The sequence below is a fragment of the Rutilus rutilus genome (assembly GCF_951802725.1).
Source record: "Rutilus rutilus genome assembly, chromosome: 4".
NCBI classification, from domain to species: domain Eukaryota; kingdom Metazoa; phylum Chordata; class Actinopteri; order Cypriniformes; family Leuciscidae; genus Rutilus; species Rutilus rutilus.
In genome coordinates, this window is record NC_140212.1 from 24,778,824 (window position 1) to 24,803,667 (window position 24,844).

A 24,844-nucleotide genomic window follows, 5' to 3' on the forward strand; every position below is an offset into this window, starting at 1 on the left:
TGCTTTAAACTTTGAGCGTTGTAACTTTGCAGATGTTGTTTATGCTCAAACAGCAACATTACACACTAACTAAAGTTAGAAAAGTGAAATCGTGTTTTACCACCCCTTTAAATTTCTATGCACTCTAGGTTTCTATGAACTATACAGGACTTTTATTTTGGTTTGGTGATGTGACGTCATATGTCGGAGCCGCGCTCCTGCGTCTGGGATTCGGCTTAAGAAAGGTTTGTGATATTAAGAATTTAAAGTTTTTTTAATCGATACAAACTATTCATTTAATTTTATAGTTTTGTAAAATGAATTATTTTTTGTGAATCTAACATGGCAATGCTTTATCTAATATTTATGAACGCTATTTGTATGAGTAAAGCTCACAACAGAAAAGCTGCGTTTACACTGCAAGTCTTGATGCACAGATCTGATCTTTTGACCATATAATTTTTTTGACATTAGACTAGATTGCTATCCTATATCTGTGTTTACATTAATGCCTCCCCAGAATTATTCTGTTGGTGATCGCTTTACTATGCGACATTGTTGACTCTCCGGTTGTGAATGGCCCTAATAACATTATTTTATAATTCACTTTCGGGTGGTCATGATTATTTGCCAGCATGGATAAGTTAAAAGCTGTCACTGATGTTTGCGGCGCAAAATGTGACTGAACGGATCTAGACCGATAACGGCATGTCCTTTTTGTTATTGTATTAGCGCGGTGTATTTCATTTATTTGAACGAATTCAAAGGAGAGAGAGAGAGAGAGCCAGCGAAGTTGACTCATTGCTGAGATATAGCCTACAATAATGTGACCAGATTACTTTTTAAAACGTAAATTTTTTTTGTAACGTTTGTGCTTAAAAATGAATTTAAATGGCTTATTTTAAGTAGAAATTATGTGTATTGCAAATGTATTTGTTGCGATTGTAATCACAGGGCTAGAATTGTACTTTTTTGCTTGGTAGCACTGGTTCTCCCAACTTTTAGGATTTCCCAAATTCCCCAAAAATTAGGACCGCCACAGCTAAAATGTTAAATATGTATTTAGGGCTTGACATTAAGCCTTGGCATGAGTAAGTAAATCAGTCATTCGCCTGACCGAGTAAAAAAAGTTGCTTGTCTGGAAAAAATTGAATATTTGTGTTGTAGATATAGCCTAATTTATTCTGAAGCAATATTCTCATCAGTGTTCTATCATTTTTGACACAGGTAAATCTTCATGTTTGTGATAAAAAAAATTATTATTATTTTTTTACCTTTTATAAAGGGCAAATTTTCCTAATTGTATTAAATGTATGCTTCATCTTTCATTTTAAATTCTTAAATTTGATCAATAAATTCAATTAGAATAATAAAACACCTACATGGCTGTTACCAATCAAATTAAAACATTTACACCGAAAAATTACAACTGTCTAAAAATTGGTTTAAATATATTTTGAATATACAAATAAGAAATGTTGAAAAGTATGACACTTTAAGGCTACGTTCAGACTGTCAGTCCAAATCTGATTTTTCTGCATATCTTATTGAAATCTGATCAGAATTAGCTAATGTGAACAGATTTTTTTTACAAATCCATTTCAAGCTACATCCCTATGTGGTTTGAAATCCTATTTAAATCACATTTTGGAAAATCTGTTTCAGTCTGACCACTGTGATCAGATTTTGGGTGGTTTATGTGACTTTCTCACAGCATGTAAAACGAAAACGTCAGACGTTGTTAAAGGAAACATGCAGAAAGGTGCTGCCGAAACAATGCTGTGTTGTTACAAAGTGCCAGACAAGCAGGAAATGACAATATAACGGAGACATAGGCTATTTTAAAACTGGCAGAGACAACAGCGCAGAAAAAAAGCTGCACATACAAGCCTCCGGTTCTGCCGCTGCCTCAGCGCGACAGCTACACATAATTTAAATAAGACAACATCTCTATTGCAAACCCCTCCATGTTGCGGTTGTTTTTTTAATGTATGCCTACCAATGCAACATCATTGCCATATAAACCAATGCAAATATTCCAGAAAACAAAAGAGTTGCATGGACACACAAATCGGTTCTGAACAGTTGCGATACACTGTGTGGACATCAATCATTTTAGATTGGATTCCAGTCAGATACACAAATAATCGGATTTGGACTGGCAGTGTGAACGTAGCCATAAACTTGAAACTAAACCGCCAGTAGATGGCGGCAAGTGACCGTCTTAACGAGTGAGGCATTAAGTCATTCGTTCAAGTGACTGATTCATTCAAGAATGATGCAGTGGAATGGGTCATTCATTCTTTGACTCAACCGATTTGTTCAAAACGGCGTATCATTCAGTAATGGAAACACGGTTGTGTTGCTGTGAGTTGCGCTAGGTTTCTGCTGTGATCTTTGGGACTGTTGCTGCTGAAACAGAACAAAAACAGTCAATATTGTGTCAAAAATGTAAGTGACTTAATTTGACCTGTTGTATGAAATCAATGTTACATTTTCAATCGTGATGGTTTTCAGGAAACCAGCACTTATGTTCGAGTCATGTTGCTTAATTTAAATATTATAAAATATAGGCTATAAAATAGCAAAAAGGCTATAAAAACTCTGTGAACTCTGTGTGCTGCACTCATTTGATTCAAATTGTCCTTGAGGCCGCGCAAGCTTCAACAGAACAACCTTGTTACCGTCAGTACGGTAATATACTATATATATTATTCTCCACCATCAATCGCCTCGTACACTAAATGAAATCAAATCTGTATCATTTTTGCGGTTTTGTGATTCCCTATTTATTTTTCGTTATTGACGTTTTAATCAGGCTTCTTGTCCGTTCGGGCAAGTTAAATTCTCTTTCACTTGCCACTTCAAAAAAAAAATTTCTTTCTTTTAATTATTCTCATCTTAATCATGACAGAGTGTTCGGACATACAGAAAAACTCCTGGTGAAGCAGCTGAGATCCATGTGACGCACTATTATAAAGATGACGTTGATTAAAGAGGAGAGTGAAGACGTGAGGATTGAAGAAACATTCAGAATGAAACAAGAAGATACTGAGGAACAAACAGGTTGGTTTCATTCTTAAAGCTGAACTCTAATTTCATCCTTATTAAAATGTCCAGCTCTACAGAAATTAATAATATTTTTGAAGAATGTCATATGAGTGTCCTGTCTGTGGGTTGTATTTGATATGGAGCATGTGGACAGTCATGCCCAGCCAAATACTAATGCTGCCTTCAGCAGGGTCTCTGGAGTTCCTTAAAGTGCCCCTATGCTATTTTAAAGGTAACTAATTGTTTTGAAGGTCTCCTACAACAGGTTTACATGCATCAAAGGTCAAAAACACAAAAATTTCTCATAATATACATTGCACATCACCACAATGTTCAATGTTTCTCAAACGACTCGACGGATGAATCATTCTCTCTAAATACCTCCTTTCCGTGAGCCTGCTCTGATTGGCCAGATTGCCCAGTCTGTTGTAATTGGTCTACCGCTTACAAGCGCCTGTTGGAAGCTACACGCCCATTACCATAACTGAACGTCAGCTCTGTCCAGAGGCTTCCTCAGTCTTCAGTGATTATACGCACTCTAAAAACCGTAACGATGCCGTCTATTTTACCATGGCTGGGTTTCCCGATACCGTTGTCTCTTAGCGCGCTACGAAGACTCTTAAGGTATAACTTAACTAAAGGTATAGGTATACCACTGATAGGCGTGTTCCCCGAACTATACCTTAGGAAGCTGTTTAAGATATACCTTCTTACGTGCGACGTTACCCGGCGCTGGCCGTGGCGATGGTGCTGAATTGGTTAATATCGATGGCTCGAGAATCAATTATTCTCTCGTGCAGGGGCTGTTTCTCTGCGTTATGTGAGAAAGCGGTGTTCTTTATAAAAGAAGCACTTCAGAAACAGTTGAAATTGCATTTATTAGGACTCATGGGATATTATAAAAAATAATCCAAACTATAATAGCCTAGCCTACATATTTTTAAATTGTATCATATATTGCTGCCACAATAACCATTTCAAATTTTTACGTGCTTTCTTCTCTTTCCCATTTTTGTTCGCTGAGGTGGAGCTGCGATGAAATATTGTTCTTGTAAATACTTTCCAGCATTTCAGTAATAAAAGTGTACATCTTACATACGGTGCTTGGCAGTGATCAAAAAGGATTTAAACAGTGAATTTTGAATCTCTTCTTGTAAACTAAGAGATGTGGATTCAGATGGCAATTAAATTCCCACACGACCTGTTTGTCAAAAAACAATTTGGCCAGGGATTTTTACGCGGGTTGGGTGAGAAAAAACACTGACATTATGGATTCGGATGGCAATAAAATCACTTACCCCTGTAAATGTTTAAAATACCGTACGAGCCCATAATAAACAATTAGTGTCCGAATAGGACTTAACTGACAGTAGCCTATGCTTTCACTGGCCTTTAAAAGCGCTCCGCGGACGGCGCCGTCTTTTAGCACAACTATTCGCTGTATCGCTGCCATAGTTTGAGCAAACTCCCCACCACAATCATTCCCTTTAAATAGACTATTAAGCCTTTAATGATTCGGCAGCTGATGTACCTTTGGATAATGTAATTAAAAATATAACAGCAATCCATATAATGACAATTTTATTCTTTGCATGAAAACACTTGAATTAGCCTAATTGAACACTGTCTGGGTGTATTAAAACTTCAGAATTATATTCGTATAGACCTGCAACAGTGATAAGGTAAAGCTAAGAGTGGTCCAGACCAACCTTCCGAACGTATGACTTACAGAAGGTTTCGGGAAACACGTATTAACGATAAGGTACAGCTTAAGGTGTAACTTAAGAACGACGTAGCGTTAAGGAGGTTTCGGGAAACCCAGCCCAGACCAACCTTTCGAACGTATGAATTACAGAAGGTATACTTAACTAAGAACGTTTCGCTTAAGGTGTAACTTAAGAACGACGTAGTGTTAAGAAGGTTTCGGGAAACCCAGCCCATATCAATCTGAGCGCGAGCCCAATGATGAAACATTGGAAGAACTAGTTATTCAACCCGAACCTCCATCGCAAAGACGACTAGAGCTGGGCCCGGTTTCCCAAAGCGTTCTTATCTCTAAGTAGTTCTTAACCTAGTACTTAAGTTCTCTCTTAACCTTAATGCACGGTTCCCGACATGTTCGTACGCTAAGTATATCTTCTGTAAGTCACACTTTCGTAAGGTTGGTCCAGACCATTCGTAAGCTCTCTCTTAGCGTTGTTTGCAAGTCAAACTATGGTATGTTGACAATGTTGTGGCTCAACAATGATTTTATGCTATATATAATGATATATATACTAATAAAAAAAATGTCCGCAATGGATACAGGACTATTTATGAAGTTGACTTTATTTGGTATTAGAACTAAAATGGTGCTAATTAGCCTTGGCTATTTTCTAATGTCATTAAAGCATTAATGATTGTCAATCTATAATTGGCATTCACTTTTGATAATTATAATCTGGCAAACAATTTGCCTCTAATTGCTACACTACTACACTATAACACTACACTACATTACACTACATTACACTACATTACACCACATTACACTACATTACACCACATTACACTACATTACACTACATTACACTACACTACATTACACTACACTACACTACATTACACCACATTACACTACATTACACTACATTACACTACACTACATTACACTACATTACACTACATTACACTACACTACACTACACTACACTACACTACAAGTTAAAGAAAAACCTTTATCCTATTCAATATCTGTAGAGAACAGGCCTCAAAACATAAGAATATCTGTGAGTGATCAGCCCTGTTAAATACCCTTATATGGGCAATGTATCCCCCAGGATACAGGCATTCAATGCCTGATAATCAAAGTTGTGAGAAGATTATTTAAAAAATATCCACAAGAACATGTAAAACTATCCTTAAACTATTTTCTAAAACAAAATCACTCTAAAATATCATAATCGTGAAAAATATAAAAACACTTCCCTCATAGCCAGTGTCTTTGTCCACGTATGCTGCCATTTTGGATTTTGATACAAATATTTGGAATGTTGGCATAAAGTCACATGACCTGATTACATGACCACTCACCCCATCAGTGTTTCTCATCAACTGCAACCACATAATGCCCCTCCCCCCATGGCCCTTCCCCCCACAGCCTGTTAAATGACTGTATCCCCCAAGATACAGAAACTCTTTAAGGGTTAATGTTGACAAAGGAGCGTACACGTTAGAATTTCTGCATCAAAAATTGACATATGCCCAAATGACCACGTCTCATAGCTGATTCATCTTCATTCATTTATAGGGCATTGAACGCAGGTCACATGGTTGTCAGAGGATTCCCTTTCCACTGCTTTGCCTCATGCATAGCTTTACGTCAAACACACAGATAATGTACATTACAAACTAATGTCTTTACGCAGCCTCTTCAAATGAGACTTTATATCTGAATGTGCACTTAGAATGACACTGTTTAATTTCCTTCTGGATAAATAAGGTATCTAGATAGAGCATAATTACATAATTTTTAGAAGTCGTTAAACCCATGTAAAGAAGCTGCACAAGTGGCACAACGGGATAAGGAGGGTGGATGATTAGCGAGGGATACCCAGTTCGTCTACCCGTCACAACATATTGTGTGAACATATTACTGACAATTTAACCATTTAATTAATAGGCTATATTTTACTGATAACTTACACTATGTTAAAATAAAAGTTACTGGAATAATTTGAGGAATGTTTCATTTGGATAGAACGTGTTGTCTTTCTTAACGCTGTAATGCACCGTGTGAAGTGTAAAATCGATTCCTGAGCAATCGATGCCAACTAATTCAGCACCTTCACTTGGGACAGCGCCTTTGTTAAGTTGAACTTAAGCGGCAGCGATTTAAGAAGCTTCCAAGAGACACTTCGGGGAACACACTTAAAAACATAAACTACTTTGGTAAGATATATCTTTCGAGTCTTCTTAGCAGGCTAAGAGTGAGCGTTATCGGGAAACCGGGCCCAGGACATTTCTCAGTGATAAGCTACTCATAAGTATATGTTCATGTTTGTATGTTTCACATTTTTTGCGGTGCACATGCAGGAACTGTATCAATAACAGCGTAGGGCTGTGCGATATAGCTAAAAAATTTATCACGATATAATGTTTCATATCGTTCGGTATCGATAATTATTGAAATTTTTTGACATTTTAATTATTGACAAGTAGAAAAGTTTGAATTTAAACCACTGTTTTTTATTTATTTATCCACATTATTAAGGCAAACAACAATTTATAAAAAATTTAGCAATCAAAAATAAAAATGTAAACAAAAATATCTTCTTTATGTCTTATATTAACCTCCTGGGACCCAGGAATAGACTTTTGTCCACTGTAGTGGACATTATATTTTAGTGAATTTCTTTGACACCATGCATGTCACATGTCACAACCTGGGTGTCCTCTAAAGAGTACATTCAGGACTTTTCAGGGATACCAAATGTTTGCAGGTTTCACCTTTTTTCACTTTTAAAAATGTCTGACATTAATTGCGATCAAATGTAGCACTCTTGTGGAAATATGATAATATATTGAAATTATAATTTAAATTGTACTACTTTCAAATTGTATTTCATAAACCAACATCTCAGGAAAACATGGGGTTTAACATAAAAAAATGACTTGCTGTTACAGAGCAGGACGTTGATTTCATACATGTCCACTGTAAAGGACATCAGGACTTAAATCATGTCTATCAGGCATTTTGGGAGACACAACAAGTGAATATGGAAATAAGTTATACATCAATATTCCTATGAAATATTAGATATTATTATTATTAAAATGTTGCTAATTATTACTCCAATTATTACACTTCTTTTTTCATTAAATGTTGCTCCAAGAACTCCAAGAATTAATGTGCACAGTGTATAGATACATTGCATTAAATGGGAATATTAATTTATGGCCATTTTACCCACACATTCATTCCGTTATATCTTTCATAACATAGTTGAGAATCATCTTTATGCAAATTTGAGTTAAAATAAATCCTGAAACCCCAACATTTATTGGTGATTGAAAAAAAAAAATCGCATTGTTTTTGCCTATACATATTATTTAATGTCATTTTATTTTTTTAACAACTGAGTCCTGGTGTCCACTACAGAGGACATAGCATAACATATGAATAAAATATCATTTTTCAAAAATGTTTTTTACCATTTGTTTCTTATGCTCTAAACAGTGTGATGACATGAAGAAGAAAAAAATCTAAACATTTCTTTTTTTCTGGGTCTTAGGAGGATAAGATAAAAAAAAAATTAAGTGTTAAAAAAACCTCTTGATCTTAAATAAAATGTTACAAAATGTGTGCAATGTAAAAGTGTAAATGTAAAACAAACAAGGCAAAGTTTGAGGTAGATCAACATCTGTAATAAGCAGTGGTGTAACGGTTCACAAAATTCACGGTTCGGTTCGATACGACACAGTGGTGTCACATTAGGTGGCCTACATTTTCAATACAGCAAAAGTAAAGAAATCTTTTTTTTTTTTTTTATTATCAAAAGAAACATTATTTTTAAATAAGTGTGAGTTCTACATCTTGAAACTTTTCGTTTTATAAATGGGGGTAATATTTGAAGGATGAACAAATAATGTTTAGGTCATCACATTAAAAATACAGGGTATTAAAAAGCATTAAAAGTCACTTAATGGATTTTGCGAAAATTAAGGCCTTAAATGGCATTAAAAAGCATTACATTTTAATGCAATGGGAATTAACTGCGTAAATCTCAAATGCAGTCTGACAGCCACAAATCGACGGTATAAGACAGACAGCAATTAACTACGATCAGTAATTACGGTCACTGTCTCTTTTGACTGACTTGAGTGGTATAATTGTTGATCACTGTCTGCACGTGGTAAAAACAATTTTATATATAATATATATATCTTTGTCCAGACATCAATAGCTGTATTAGTGTCAGTGATACTGGCCTTTATGTTGTCTCTACATTCATTCGTAGATTAACTGTGAAATTATTACATTATAAAATATATAAACTAATATAAACCTATACAGATTTAAAGGAACCGTATGTAAGAAATGTATTTCAATTAATCATAAAATGGCCCTGATATGTCACTAGACATTAAGAAATCATGTTCATTTCAAATACTTATATCACTGACAACAGTAGTCCGGCCAGGATATTGTCATTTAAAAAGTGAAGTTGCAGCCCTCAACTGATGTTGATGTTGTCATGTTGTGTTTTGGCCTGATGCGCCACCCTCCACCTATCTACCAACCACGAAGTCAGTAGTGTTTCGGCATCGGGGTTGCCAGCTCTGCTCTAGTTACCACAGCTACGTAGCAGCCTACGTTCCTGCTGGATCCTGCAGCCTATCTGGCAACCTCGAGTCGGGGGGGAGGGGGAGGGGATACACCGCTCTACAGTAATTTGAAAGTGATTGCAGTACCAGTTTTGGCCACAATCTTACATACGGCTCCTTTAAGTGTTTTTAATTGCGATAAATTCCTAGAAAAAAATTTGATTAATCGAGTAAATTGTTTTAATCGATTGACGGCACACACACACACACACACACATATATATATATATATGTATATGTATATATATATATATATATATATATATATATATATATATATATATATATATATATATATATATATATATATATGTATGTATGTATGTATGTATGTATGTATGTGTATATATATATATATATATATATATATATATAAATCTACCCCTCGCATTCGTCACGTTGCCACGGAGTGTAAAACGCGAAGGGCGAAGCTTGAATTTCCAGGTATGTCCCTCTTTGGCTAATGCATTTTCAAGATGGAGGCGCAACATGGCTTCCGCCATTCGAGTGACTCGCTCGTATGTATTCTAAATGGCAGATTCTACGCTTACGAGAATACTTGATTAGTTGATAAAAGTAATTACACATTAATGAGCACATATAATTTTGAAAGAACAAAGTGTTTTTTGCTAAGAATCAACTTAAAAAATTACACAGTGTAGCTTTAAAAAGCATTAAATGTAATTTGAAAATACCTGCAGAAACCCTTAAATAACATTTAAATATGATAATATTTGAGTTTTGAAGTGCTGGGAAAAGATGTGTGACATACTTGAAAGCATTTTACTATTCATGCCAAACTTCCATGGTTACAGTTAGTGTTACTACATTAAATCCATGGTGAATGTTGCTGATCTGTGGACTTAAAGCCTATAACTAGTTCATTCATGGCACAATGTTTCTCCTGGTTTCCACGTCAGCGCTGTTTGATCCGTTAATAACGGAGAAATGTGAATGCTTCTCACTAGATCTCGCAGCGATGTTATTACTTCAGTGGCGAATTCAAATGCTCAAATGATTCCTTTACTGGATCTCTTAGCGCTGTGTAGTAACTGCTAGTAACAGTGTCGCTTGATCAAGATCGGTTCGCGCTGCACTGACATTGGTCCAAACTGATAAACAGTCCTGAAGCACAAATTAACGAGTAGCGCAGTTTCGTTCTGCTTTCATTACGTTTGCTATTTGATGTTGGGCAACGTTGTGGTGGTCGCGCCATCTTTAACTTTGCAGTCCACTCACAGTCGAATGGAACGCACCTTCAGTCAACATGATGTGGAGTGCGCAGTTCATGGTTGCATATAAAGCGATGCATAAGGATTAGAGGTCGACCGATATATCGCCAAGGCCGATATATCGGCCGATATTTGGCACTTTTAAAATCTCTGCATTGGCCGATACGTTTTTCTGATTGGCTGATGTGTTGGAAGCGGGACTTTTATTTTGACGGCGCTCCGGACTTTTATTTTGACGGGCGGTGCTGAGAACACCAGTGCCTGAGAAGAGAATGGCAGCGCCTGCTCACACAGCGCTCACTCACATTCTCCGTCTTCATTCGTTTACGATCTCTGTCAGTCATATCTAATACTTTGTTAGACAGAACTGGTAAACAAAGAAAGTAAATGGTATGCGAAAAAGTAAAGTGTTGCTTTTATATTATTTGTTACAGAAAAGGCAAACAATTAGGCTAAAATACTTTATCATTTACTGTCAACATTCAGCAAATGCGCATCTACATCATTTAAACAAATCTCTGAATATCTAATAAACATTTAATTTCACAAACCTTGCAAATTTAATCAAATCCAGCTGTGATATCTTGTGAAGTGTGCATTTGTAGCCTGGATAAACGTGTTACTGCGAGTGACGGTCGGTCCGTGCGAAGTGAGTGAATGCAAACAGAAGATCAGCTTCACAGGAGACGCGATCGAAAAACTTTAAATCCTTCATTTTAAAATATGCTGTGCTATATCCAGTTGCCCACTGTGTCATATTCATATCGTTTTTACTGTGTGCTGTATGTAATTGTCTTTATTTGAAAAAATATGATTACCAGTGCGCACAATTTTTCCAGATTACTGAGTGCAATGTTAGTGTTTACTTACTTTTTATTCACATATTCATATATTTTTAAACAATTACTTTATTTGTGAAAAATACTGTAATAGGATTGCAGATTCAAGAAGTTGCCATCTAAACTATAAGCATGTTTATTTTAAAGATTTGTTTTCTAATTTATTTAAAATTGATAAAATATAGATTAAAATAAATATAAAGTATATAATAAAAATATCGGCTTTATATCGGCCATCGGCCATCCTGCTCTCTAAGATATCGGCCATCAAAAAAACGATTTCAGTCGACCACTAATAAGGATGTAGTGTAACGACGCCCAGTTCCAGGAATGGACTAATATTTTGTTGGTAGTACCAGTTTGCAACAATTATTAGTTAACACTAATGCTGGGTACACACCAAAAGATAATCGGGCTGATTTTGGGCCGATTTCCCCCCTTCCGACAATCCTAGCTATGTCCCGATTATCTTGATGGTTTAACAGATTATCTTATCAGATTTTCCCTTGGTGTGAGGTGTGTTAAGAGTGTCCGAACCTGCTCGGAAGAACGTCGGAGCCGCTCCGATCGCGAATCGTAAATATTAAACATGTTTAATATTTACGATCAGAAATCCTGATGTGTGGGGGGAACCCCGAGGACAAACGCGCGCACGCTCTGGAGATTATCACGTGAAACAAAACAATATCCAATCAGAAAGCGAGATGATGGAAGACACGGTCATTCTCACACACACACACACACACACACACACACACACACACACACACACACACACACACACACACACACACACACACACACACTTGCAAGAAGCTTAATGTTAAGATTTAGGATTCATAAGTATAAATTTCGAGGAAACAAGCCTTTGTTTTTCATTTTAAGTGCAGAAATTTTACAATACCTAAACACAATATTGGGTTTGAAAAATAAGAAGGCTGCAAAGTGCGTTTCAATCTGTAAACATTTTCAAATTTTTGTTTAACTTTTAAGTTTGTCACTGTTTATGTATATGTCTTTTTATGTTTGTTTATCGGCTTTACTCTTTGTACCCCCCTGACTGTAATTGTAATTCTTAAAATCAATAAAAAAAAGATTAAAAAAAAAAAAAAAAAGAAGAAGAAGAAGAAGCTGAGTGTTAAGGGATCAGTGAGGTTCTATAGAGGGATTAAATAACTTTTTCTAAAGAGACAATAAATCCAATAAAGAATAAATAAAGACAATAAAGAATGAATATATTTCTGTATAAAAGGTTATATATAATGGTAGGTAGCCTACAATGGTTTTTTCACGTGAATTTTCTGTGAAAATCATTCCAAACACTATCGCAATTTCTTCCTGCATGTTGTCCGTCATGCTTATTCTGAAGTCTCACGATATTTTGCGAGATTCCCTGTGTTCATAGTTGAGACTCTGGTTAAAAATCTGTTTGTGTGTGGTGTGCTGTCTTTGTCACATCATGGCACACCACACACTATAGGAGCAAAACGCTTAAATCTAGGATTTTTTGTCCTCATGTTTGTGGTCTGTCACATTTTGAAAATCTTATAAGATGTAAAAAATCTTTTGGTGTGTACCCAGCATAAGTTGTCAACACTTCGGAAAAAATAACACGCCTGATGTACTTACAAACTTTACACTGCCTCGTTTTATGAGTACAGCAGAACCTATTTGTACTCAGTGGTGGAAATGTGCAAAATTCACTGGGCTAAATTCACTATTAAAAAAAAAAAAAAAAATAGAGATCATCTGGCTTTAGATGACCTTTCAGATGTTTAAAAACCTTTATAATCTGTAATAACTAAATTATGTAAATTATTTATTTTATGTTTCATTTAACCCCCTGGGGTCGGCTTAAATTAAAAAAAAAAATTTTTCGTAAAATAAAATATAAATAAACATGATGCGTTGTCCCATCTCTCTCAAAGTGAAGATCATTCTGAAATGCGACAGAAAATGAGCTTGAAGTCTCCATTTTTAAATGATGTAAACCATATAAAAAACAAATATTCTCTGTTTAAGTAATCCATATGAAAGCAACGACATGTACAGTTTCTCCAGTCCGAGCTAATTAACTCTAATGTGACCACGCCCACGCGTGCACGAGCGATTGACATGCAAATGATCCACGTGGAGGAACGCAGAGCTGTTAATGGACTCTTTACCTCAAAAACAAGGGAGGATGGGGTCTGGGGTATTATTTAAATGAAATATTATTTACAAAGAGTTTAGCCTAAATTGATTACCTCACAACAAGGCTACAATTAGCCACAAAAACGTAATTATTTTTTTCTTTATTCCCTTAAAGGTGCATTGCGCAAGTCTCTGAGTTTTTGCAGAACTATGCCCCCTTCTGGCGACACGCGAAACTGCAACCAGAGTTGTGCACGCGGTTACATGGAGTTTGCGTTGGGGTTTGGGATGAACTAGAAGCCGGTCTCTTTGAATCCATCTTCTACTTTTGCAAAAGTCGCTCGAGTTGTCTTCGCTGATGCGGATAATGGCGGCGAATACACAAACCTGCCAGACATAACCAGGTGAGCGTGAACGCGCATGACGTCACGCCCAGTCGATTCCGTCCCGAATCCCTCTTATTTATTTTACTGTACAGGATTATAGAGGCAATCGCAGTGATCATAGAAGGGCTCATTCAGCCCATCAGGCAATTGTTTAAGCATGTATGGGTTAGAAAAACGGGTATTTTTAACATGAAAAGTTGCTTAATGCACCTTTAAATGCCTATTAATCAATAACTAAAATAACACATTAGCTTGAAAACCCCTACAATTAATAAACAAACATTATAGACTGTTCTTATTTATCCATACAGTATTACATTACCAGTAGATTGTATTTAATAGATTTCACTTTGTAACTGTTAAACACATTTGCAGTTGGTTTGTATAATCATTACATGATTGGCCTGTATTACATTTACAGTTTTGACCAGCATGTGTCGCCATTTTTGTGTGTTTTGTGCATCTCACGCATGTATTTCTGGATTAGCCTACAGTGTGTGTTTCTGGATCTGTTATTGAAAAGCTCTTTTCGAACAAAACAAGCGGTTAATTTTAAGATGGCCATTTTTTATTATTTTAGACCGGATCATTTCAGCTACGTTAATACAGCTTACCCATACGAAAGTTTCTGTTATGACATCTGTTAAAGTAATGGTTTCTATTCAGATTTTCGAACAATATTACAGTTCATCATCCAAGATTATTTATTTACCTCAAGCGGTCTGTTTTGAAGTTCTGTGAGTAGTAAGAAAGACGCGCACTGATAGAGAAGCATTTCGATTGGCTGCAGTCTGCAGGCATTGGCCAATAACAAAAGACGACATAGCGCAGCCAATTTTACAGAATGCCATTGATAAATATCAATATCCCTCTAAGTTTTTATTATCATATATTGTGCTACGTTTATGTAGCTATTATATTGTAGATAAAATATAGTAATCGTTACAATGTCCACAAAATATATATGAGGAGCTCTTTTCCCAAAACGCTATAAATCCATTTAAATAGTTTTCAGGAAAATTACTTCTTTTTTTTTTTTTTTACGCAGACCCACACATTTTGTGAATATTCAATTTATCCTGTTAAAATGTTGTTGTTTTTTTGTTTTTTTTGCTCAGTCTGAACATGTTGAACAATGATTATTAAATCAAACAACAAAATTGTTGATAATAAATTCAAAGTTATCAAACAACAAAATTGTTGATAATAAATTCAAAGTTATTTTTTTCTTCTTTTCAAAACGCTATAAATCCATCCATTTTTTCCAAAAATGTATGGTTTGTCTTAAAAAAAAAAGCCCAAAAAAAGGCAAGTCAGTCAGTAATAAATACATTGGCATTCAGTCAAGTGTCGAACCCATAAAAAGTAGAACCATTGTCCACTTTACATAAAACAAATCACGACATGACCTTGTGTGAGTGAGAGAGTGACGGTGCGTGTCCACTGGCGCGGTGCGAGCGGAGCGAGCGTTTTCAATTCATTCCTATGGAAGTCGAGCTTCACGCTCGCGCAGTGCATTTTGGGATTGACAGCGGACCGGAGAAAGCGTTGAGAGCGACCGAGAGCGTCAAAAGGTTGGGCAGTTCTCGACTTTATGCAAATATCAAGCGAAAAACGCAGTCGGCAGCCAATTGCTGTGAGGTTCGGGATGTGACGTCTGTTTTGAGTTTAAAAATATGCAAATTATGCCGGAGTTTATGCTGGATTTAGTGCGTAAATCATTTTGTTTACAAATTAGACGCTTTGTAGTTGTTATATATATGTTAAATATTTTAATTTGGATGTGTTCATTGTGATTATATTGGCTGGGTTTATAAAAGTTTCTCAAATTTAAAGGATCTTTGCTTGGTGCATTTGGAAACAAAGCTTGTCTATTTCTAAATGTAATCGCGTGCATCGCTGATGATTATACTGTCCGTGTGTTGAAAAAAACTTAGATTAAACACACTCGCAACAGACACACCCCAAAGCGGAGACGTTACAGTGTTGCCAGCGGCACTGAGCGGAGTTTTGCCGCTGTAGTGGACACGTACCGTGAGTGAGTGGCCTTCACACCAAACGCGAATAGAGCGTCAATGCAAAGAGGATCTTACGCGCATCTGGAGGTCCTGCGGCGCAAAGCTGAGGCGTTTAGCGCGGCGCGGACGCGCGAATGAGGCGAATTGAGCGTCTGGCGCGATGCGCGCGAGTGATTTGAGGGTGAGAGAGAGAGAATTCTGATTAGTCCAGAGGATGTATCGCGTTTAGGCTAAAAATAGGTTCGGCGCTTATCGCTGTTTGGAAAGGAACTGCATCTTGCAGTACATTTTAAACAAGGAAATATATAGCGATTTGGCATGAAACGTTGATGGAGCAGTGAATAGGTTCAGTACACAGCAAAATGACATGACAAACTCTTTTTTTTTTTTAAATGGTGTTTTGGAAAAGAGCTCTTCATATAGCCTATATAACCTTTTTTTTTTTTTTTTTACTGGAACGCCGTCCCCCCTCGAAATTCACTCCCCACACTCCGTCCCCCCGCGTCCCCCCCCATTTCCAGCCCTGTTTTTACTACTGTAGAAGTTTGGTACCATTCTGGGCATTATTAGTGGGGTAATTTACGAGAAACATCCTTGGATCCATTAGTGCCTGCACTAAGCCATTCGGCTGATATCTCTAAATAAGCTCTAACTTTAATAATGTTCGACCAGGTGAAAAAAGGCTTCTGGGGGGGTGTTTGGCTCGGCGTCATGGTGCAAAGGACCCTAGGCAGAATATCACGGAATTTGGCCATAAATCAAAAGTAGGGCTGTACAATGAATCAAATCTCGAAATGGACTAGTGTCTGTGAATATTAAAGTTCAAAGAGACCGCAATTGTTCTACGCGTCTCTGAGAATGAGCGCTCAATGTGGGGGGCTCACAGTATACTTGCTACAAAAAACTAGACTACACCACTGCTAGTAGACTATGTTGCGTGTGAGGATGTTGGAGGTGGAGATTTATAGCCTTTTCTCACAGCACTTGATATAATTAAACTTATCAATTTGATGGCAGATCCAGAAAGGTTCAAACGACAATCACCAGTGACAACTGGAGATTCACCCGTTGTAAAACGCGAAAGACTTAGGAGAAAAAAAGAGACGGCAACTGGGTCCATGCGAAAACAAGGATAATATCGGAAGGGCATTAAATGTAGTCACGCAATGCTGATGTTGTTAACGTTAACAATTCAAGAACAAAGTATAATTTGCACGGTTTGATGTGATATGAAAAGCCATCGTTAGATTTAATCGGCGCGATTTACTACAATGCTTTTTTCCCCTTAGTTGGTCAGAACAAATGTGGATGTTACCCACTTGTTCAGATGACATTTTCCGGTGAAAATTCTTATGTTGGGCATACTTCCAAAAAGTAGAATCTGTGAATCCGAATGACAGTATCCACACCACCAGCGCGGTGATTGACAGCCGCACATTCTCCTCAAAACATTGGATTCATCCGCGCTGTGGCATGCCGAGGCACAATGCACGTAAAGTTGATAATTCCGCGAATAACTGCAATTGCAGATTTCGAACAGAGAGGAAAAACTGCAGACTTTAAATATGAATTTTTAAAAAAAAAAATTTAGGGCTTGTTTTTATTGGTTTTATGTAAAGCTTAGTTAATCAAAACAATGAGACTTTTAACTACAACTCTTCCTTTTTATTATACAATCGTGTCAAATCATAACATTGATAAGTGGGAAATCAAGTGGGATGATGCTCAAATGCAGCACAAGACCTTCATTTAAGGTGATGAAATGGCTAGAAACCTGTCAATGTATAGGGACTGTACTATCCAGCCACACTCTCTTGACCACTGCTTCTCAGAAACCATACAGGGTAAATCTGTACTCAAATATCTATGACTGGTTGTAAAAAAAAAAAAATTGCTTCTTTTTCACATGGTCAGGCTACTTAGAAGCGAGAATTTTCTGTGAATGCAGCCATGAGCACTGAAAACAAAAAGAATATCAGCTATGCATCATAGAGACTTGTTTGTGATTATGTCTCAAGTGTTGGAGGAATTAAGAACGTTCAGATCACTCCCAAAATGATTGCCAGCTGTAAAGCAGCTTGTCTAAGATACGAGGATTTTCATCGAGCAAAGAGAAAAGAGAGCTTACAGAAAACCAAATGCAGAGACCAAGAGGAGGAACGAAGTGGAAAAAAAAAGAGGAGGCTTGAATCTGACATTGCCCACTTGGAACAAGAAAGAGAAAAGGCAGCCACTGAAGCTGAGACCTCCTCCAAACCAAGAGTATGCATAATTACATTTAATAGTTTTAGAAAGTCCCTGAAAGACAAAAAAAGATTAACTTAAACAGATTTGTTTAATCTGCCTCAACTTGTACCACACTGATAGGGTTTATAATTAAAACAAAGAAATACCAGTACAAATAAAATAAAATAATTACAACTATAAGACAAAACCCTGTTGAATATGTATAAAGTTGCTACTGTTTAATTGGGAGTTATAGCTTTTGGGAGTTATACCTTTTGTTATAGCATCTTTGAATAAGAATTGAATAAGTAGTTTGATGTCTTTTATGCATTGAAAGTTCATTGACTTTGTTCATGTTCTCATATTTATAGTGTACAAGTTGGCACAGTCATTGAATACTTTTAACGTGCTGTACTTAATTTTTACCATTTTGTTTTATTAGTTTTTAATTTAGCTATTTTCCTTTTTTAGAATTTAAAGTAAATATAGAATTTGTTTGCTAAATGAGATCTCTGATTGTAGTCCTTGAAAACCAAAAAACCAAACAAAAAAAGTGCTTAAAGTCCTGGAATTTCATTATACAGTATCTGTATGAACCCTGCTAATGACAGAATTTTCCTTTTTGGGTGAACTAACCCTTTAAGACCCTCAATTTAAATGTGAGGAACATAGTCTTGAAGGATCTTTTAAAACGGATGGATTTTTACAGAGAGACTGAGACTAGCTTGTGTATGATTCTGCAAGTTATCTGTTTAATTATAGCTAAATAATATTGTCATAATGCCAAATACACATTTGTAGCATCATTTAAAAACTAGCTACTAAAAAAGTTACCAATCAGAGGTTGTGTTTACACTGCACCACTGGCTGAAATTTTCTTCAGTTGAATTTAACAATAAACAGATTAGAGAAAACTAGAGACCTACAAGTAGCATGTTAAGCCGCGTTTCCACAAAAATTACCTGGAACAATTTGTCCCTGGAACTTTTTTACCCCAGACCTGTTGCTTTCTGCGTTTCCACCGCGGTCTAAAGTACCGTGAAGATTAGGCAGTTCGGGGATGTAAGACTGCACGCACCGCAACAGATTTTTAAAAATGGTGGTTGAAATGAAATGCTGCATGGAGTCAACCAATCAGCATGTTCAGTGCCCAAGTCCCACCCCCGAAAGTTCCTGAATGCACTACCTCGCAAGCAGGGTAGTTCCCCCACTTTCTGAGGGGGAAATTTTTACCTGCAACTTTATTAGACCCTGGTTCCTGCGGTTGAAACACACAGAGTACCACCTCAAAGTTCCTGCAGTGGAAACGTGGCTTTACATATTAAATATTGTGTACCAGCGACGGCTCTGAACCCTTGTCTGACGCCCCTGTGAGTAGACCATATAGACTCTTTTGGAGAAGCACTGATCTAAACCAGTGTTTCCCAAGGTCCTGGCATTTCTCAACTTCACACATAAACTTGCAAACTTTCAATAAGCACTTTCTCTCAGAGGAATCTCTGTTGCAATTTTGGATAGTCGTTCATGAGTCCCTTGTTTGTCCTGAGAATTTAAACTGTCCACTGTTCTACAGAAAATGATCAAGGTCTTGCACATTCTTTGATCTATAACAGGGATCTCCAACACTGCTCCTGGAGAGCTACTGTCCTGCAGACTTCAGTTCCAACCCTGTTCAAACACACATGCCTGTAATTATCAAGTAACCCTAAACAGCTTGATTAGCTTGTCCAGGTGTGTTTGATTGGGGTTGGAGCTCAAATCTGCAGGACAGTAGCTCCTCAGGAGCAGGGAGGTTTTTTATGTTGGTTTTGATGTCTGTTACTTTGCCTTTAAACTGGGGTTAACTTTAATCTGTATTTGTCTTTTTTCACTTTAGGCCTGATAGCACTGAAAGAGGAGAGTCAAGAATTGAATGAAGTGGAAGAAAAAAAACAGTATGAGGAACATCATGATTTCATAATTGGAGATAAGTCTCAGTGCTCACAGAATGAAAAGACTGCCTCGCAAAAAAGAGCGCGAAAGACAGGAACTAAAAGTGATTTCTCCTGCTTTCACTGTGGGAAAAGTTTCACTCAAAAAGGAAACCTTAACGTCCACATGAGAATTCACACCAGAGAGAAGCCTTTCACATGCCTTCAGTGCGGAAAGAGTTTCACACTTAAAGGAAACCTTAAAACCCACATGAGAAGCCACAGTGGAGAGAGTCCTTACACCTGCAAACTGTGTGGTAACAACTTTTCACGAAAAGAAAGTCTTAAGACTCACATGAGAAGTCACACTGGAGAGAAGCCATACACATGCCTTCAGTGTGGAAAGAGTTTTACACGTAAAGGAACCCTTAATACCCACATGAGAAGCCACACTGGAGAGAGCCCTTTTATCTGTAAACTCTGTGGAAGGAGCTTCACACGAAAAGAAAGTCTTAAGTCTCACATGAGAAGTCACACCAAAGAGAAGCCTTACACATGTGATCAGTGTGGAAAGAGTTTTACACGTAAAGGAACCCTTAATTCTCACAAAAGAAGTCACACCGGAGAGAGCCCTAACACCTGCAAACTGAATGGCAAGAGCTTCTCACATAAAGAAAGTCTTAAGACTCCTGTCAGAATTTACACCGGAGAGAATCGGTTCATATGCGGCCAGTGTGGAAAGAGTTTTAGATGTAAAGAAAATCTTGATCAGCACATGAAGATTCACACAAGAGATTACCGTTTTCCATGTCATCAGTGTGGAAGGAGTTTCACAAACAGGAATCACCTTAAGAATCATGTAATAACTCACACTGGAAAGAAGCCTTTCATGTGCCATCACTGTGGAAAGAGTTTCACTCTTAAGGGAAACTTCAAGGTTCACATGAGAATTCATACAGGAGAGAAGCCTTTCACATGTGATCAGTGTGGAAAAAATTTCAGACATAAAGTTACCTTTAATTACCACATGAGGATTCACTCAAGAGAGAACTCTTTTCTCTGTCATCAGTGTGGAAATAGTTTTACAAACAGTACAGAACTTGAGAATCATGTAATAACTCACATTAGAGAGAAGGCTTTCATGTGCCATCACTGTGGAAAGACTTGCATAAACAAAGCAAACCTTGATATTCACATAAGGGTTCACACTGGAGAGAAGCCTTTCATCTGCCTTCAATGTGGAAAGAGTTTCACACGTAAAGGAAACCTTGAGGTTCACACGAGAGTTCACACTGGTGAGAAGCCTTTTACGTGTCTTCAGTGCAAGAAGAGTTTCACATATCAAAGAGACCTGAATCGTCATTTGCAAACTCATTCTGGAAAGAAATTGCAGTGTTCTGAGTGTGGCAAGAGATTTCGTAAAAGGAGCAATTTCAAAAATCACCTGTGTATTCACTCTGGAGAAAGGAGATTTAATTGTGATCAGTGCAATAAAAAATTCCTTTTGCCATCACACTTACAGATACACCTGAAAAGTCATGCATATGTGAGACCCTATTTGTGTTCCTTGTGTGGAAGGAGATTTAAATGGCTTGGCAGTTTAAAATGGCACCAGAAAATATGTATAGTACGAAATTAATTTCAATTTTAATGTGCCCTCGTTTATTTATTTGATTCAGTTAAATACCTCGGAAACAAATATCAGAAATAAAGAGACAAACTGAATGAAACAAGATAATGAACATTGCACTGCATTATCTGATTCAACTTTAGTGAGTGAATCCACAGGTAAATATTAGAGGGTTGAAAAAAAAAAAAATCATTCATGCATAGTATCGCAATATTTTGTGAGGATATTGTGTCAATACACAGGTGCCAAGTATCGATCTTTTCAGTGCCTGAATTTCAGCTCAGGATTTGAATTATTGTGCATAATTATAACATAAGCTATGCGCTTATAATGCAATTTTATTTTTATTTGAATAAATCTTTCTCTGACTAATTTCACAAACAGTAAAAATAAATCAGCATACTAGCATCCCTCTTTTTCTCTCTTGGACACACACAGTGAGCTGTTTGTAAAAGAAGTGAATTTTCACATTTGGGGAAAATTATAGTGTAGCTATTGACAAATTATGAGAAACGGAATTATTAATTTAGGGTCAGAATCATTCCTTGTCACGTGACAGCTACATAGGCTTAGGCCAGGGGTAGGCAAGTTCGGTCCTAGAGAGCTGCTGTCCTGCAGAGTTTAGCTCCAACCCTAATCAAACACACCTGAGCAAGCTAATCAATGTCTTCAGGATTCCTAAAGGCGGACGTACACGGTGCGATTTTTGCTGTTTTACGAGCTTGCAGATGATCTCGGGGAAATCGGTGATGCTCACATGGTCGTGTCTCGCAACGTGTGAGAGGAATTCCGAGCCGAGCACGTTACGATTACCTCCTGATAATTTTTAAAGGTTTAAAAAATTCGGGGAGTCGTCCCGATTTTCACAAGTGTTTAGTATAGGCTGTCCCTATTGCCAAATCATGCACAACCACGTCACAGGCTAGATCGATGGGGCTATAGCTCAGTGGCAGCAACCATACAGCATGTGCATACACTGTCACGCACACACACATACACACATTTCTTTCTCTCTCTCTATGTTGTTTATGTTGAAAGGAATGGCTACTGTTCTCTGCTTTTCAACAAATCATTTGCACGCACATTTCTGTAATTTTTCTATCTGAAGCTATAGTTGCTTGCAACATTGAAAGCTCTGGTCTATGTGTTTAGCGCGAAAGCTCACGTGAGTGCCCGCCGGCTCGGGATACAATTTGTGCAGGACAGTCGTGCCTGCTTTGAAGCGATTATCAAGTTAACTGACTCCTAACATGTGCAATATCCCACTACCTCCCGAGTATACGAACTCGCACCGTGTACGCCCGGCTTAAGGCTACAGGCAGGTGAGGGTTTTTTTCAGGGTTGGAGCCAAACTCAGCAGGACAGCGACTCTCTAGGACCGAACTTGCCTACTCAAGGATTAGTCTCTGTAGGTGTCACGGTTAGCCAAGGATTATGAAGCAAGGATCTCAATTTCAGCAGTCTTTATTTAACTAAAAATAACAACAATCAACAGGAGAACCAATAAGCATACCAAACTTAACACAGGCGAGAGCTAACTCTGACTTAACACAGACTTGAATAAACAGATGAAATAGAAAGATAATTAACAGTAAGTAAAGAATCAAAAACCTTGGCAACAAATGATGAACGGGAATAAAGGAACGGGAATAAAGGAAATACAATATAAAGCCAGGGACACACTTGACGATTAGCTGAAAAATTCTAAGACTGAACTGAAGACACTTGCAGACTTTAAACACGACTGTGAACACCAACTAAACGCAACTGTGTTTGACTCTGATACTTACAACTGATCATGCCCAAAAGCGCAAATTACAATCATAATCGGCCTTACAATCATTAAGCGTGTCCCCGGCTTTAGTGTCCCAAACAGAACATAATCATTACAGCAGGAAAAAGAAATTGGTTCACCTCCAGAGTCCTTCGGTCCGAGTCGCTTTCGTTCAGTTGTCATGTGACCACTACTCATCTCTGTATGTAATGTTGCATTTATTTAGGTATTATCATATAATTATACAAATATATGCAATAAACATTTTTGTGAAGATATTTGGAATTTTTTTATTTATGTATCTAATACAGCAGTGGTTCTCACCTGGTTTTGCCATGGATGCACATTTTCCCATGGTCATTGTGGTGAACAGCAATTTCAGGGCCTGGCTTATGGCCGGGCCCCTCTATGTCTGTAGAAGTGGACAAAGGTTTGATACATTTTGATTGGGTCTTGGTGGACTAACACCACATCAGATAAAGATGCTAGGACAACAGCCAGACACCTTTTAGAGGGCAAGAAGAAGACCTCTAGTACCAAGCCTGGGAAGGACAGGACTTCTCATTGGTCCACATGCAGTTTCTGCCCTTCACCCATCTAAAGACTAATTCCCAAGACCTGTGACTGCCATCAAAATTCCTCAGGACTTCCGGATGCAGCAGCAGTGGGTAAAACAGAGACACATTGATCCATCCAAATCCATTCAGAGCCATGTTTGGAAACCTTAACCCCCTGGGGTCGGCGGTCGCGTCGGCGATACCAGTTCGCTTTTTTTCTTATCAGTGCAAAAGATACTCAAAATACTCTGTTGATTTTGATCTTACATATAAGTGTTATACATCATTCAAACCTGTTAAATGTCTTCCTTTATTTGTGTACACTCATAATAAAAACAGAATGTTGTGTTTTTCGTAAATAAAGAAAATAAACGATGCACATTCTGCTGTCTCTCTTAATGTGAAGTTCATTCTGAAACGCGACAGAAAATGAACTGTAACTCAGCGAATGTGTCACACAGACTTGAGACATGTCTTTACAAAGCTTGAAGTATTTTTAAATTATGTAAATTTTAGACCCTTTCCAAAAAAATTTAATATCATGGAAAAGTTTTTTTATTTCCATAATTCCATTAAAAACGTTAAACTTCCATAGATTATAGATTCAGGGCCCACAACTTAAACGATTTTAAGTATTTAGTTGTTTATTTGTACATAATTTGGGCTTCCAGCTCATAAAACCCACGAAAACAGGATTTAAAAAAATTAGAATATTACATGAAATCACACAGTAATTACACAGT

At 37.2% G+C, this 24,844-nt stretch overlaps 1 protein-coding gene across 2 annotated transcripts; it reads left to right on the forward strand.

Moving 5' to 3' along the window:
- The first annotated feature begins 170 nt into the window (after positions 1–170).
- LOC311288949 (uncharacterized protein) lies at positions 171–24,447 on the forward strand. Of its 2 annotated transcripts, none has more exons than XM_084406656.1 (3): positions 171–224; positions 2,894–3,045; positions 20,107–24,447. In XM_084406656.1, the coding sequence occupies exons 2-3, from the start codon at positions 2,961–2,963 to the stop codon at positions 21,777–21,779; spliced, it is 1,758 nt and encodes a 585-aa protein (XP_084262782.1). In that variant the 5' UTR covers positions 171–224; positions 2,894–2,960; the 3' UTR covers positions 21,780–24,447. The 2 variants fall into 2 exon arrangements, with proteins under 2 accessions (XP_084262782.1, XP_084262783.1); XM_084406657.1 differs by lacking the exon at positions 171–224 and adding an exon at positions 2,376–2,430.
- The last annotated feature ends 397 nt before the right edge of the window (positions 24,448–24,844 follow it).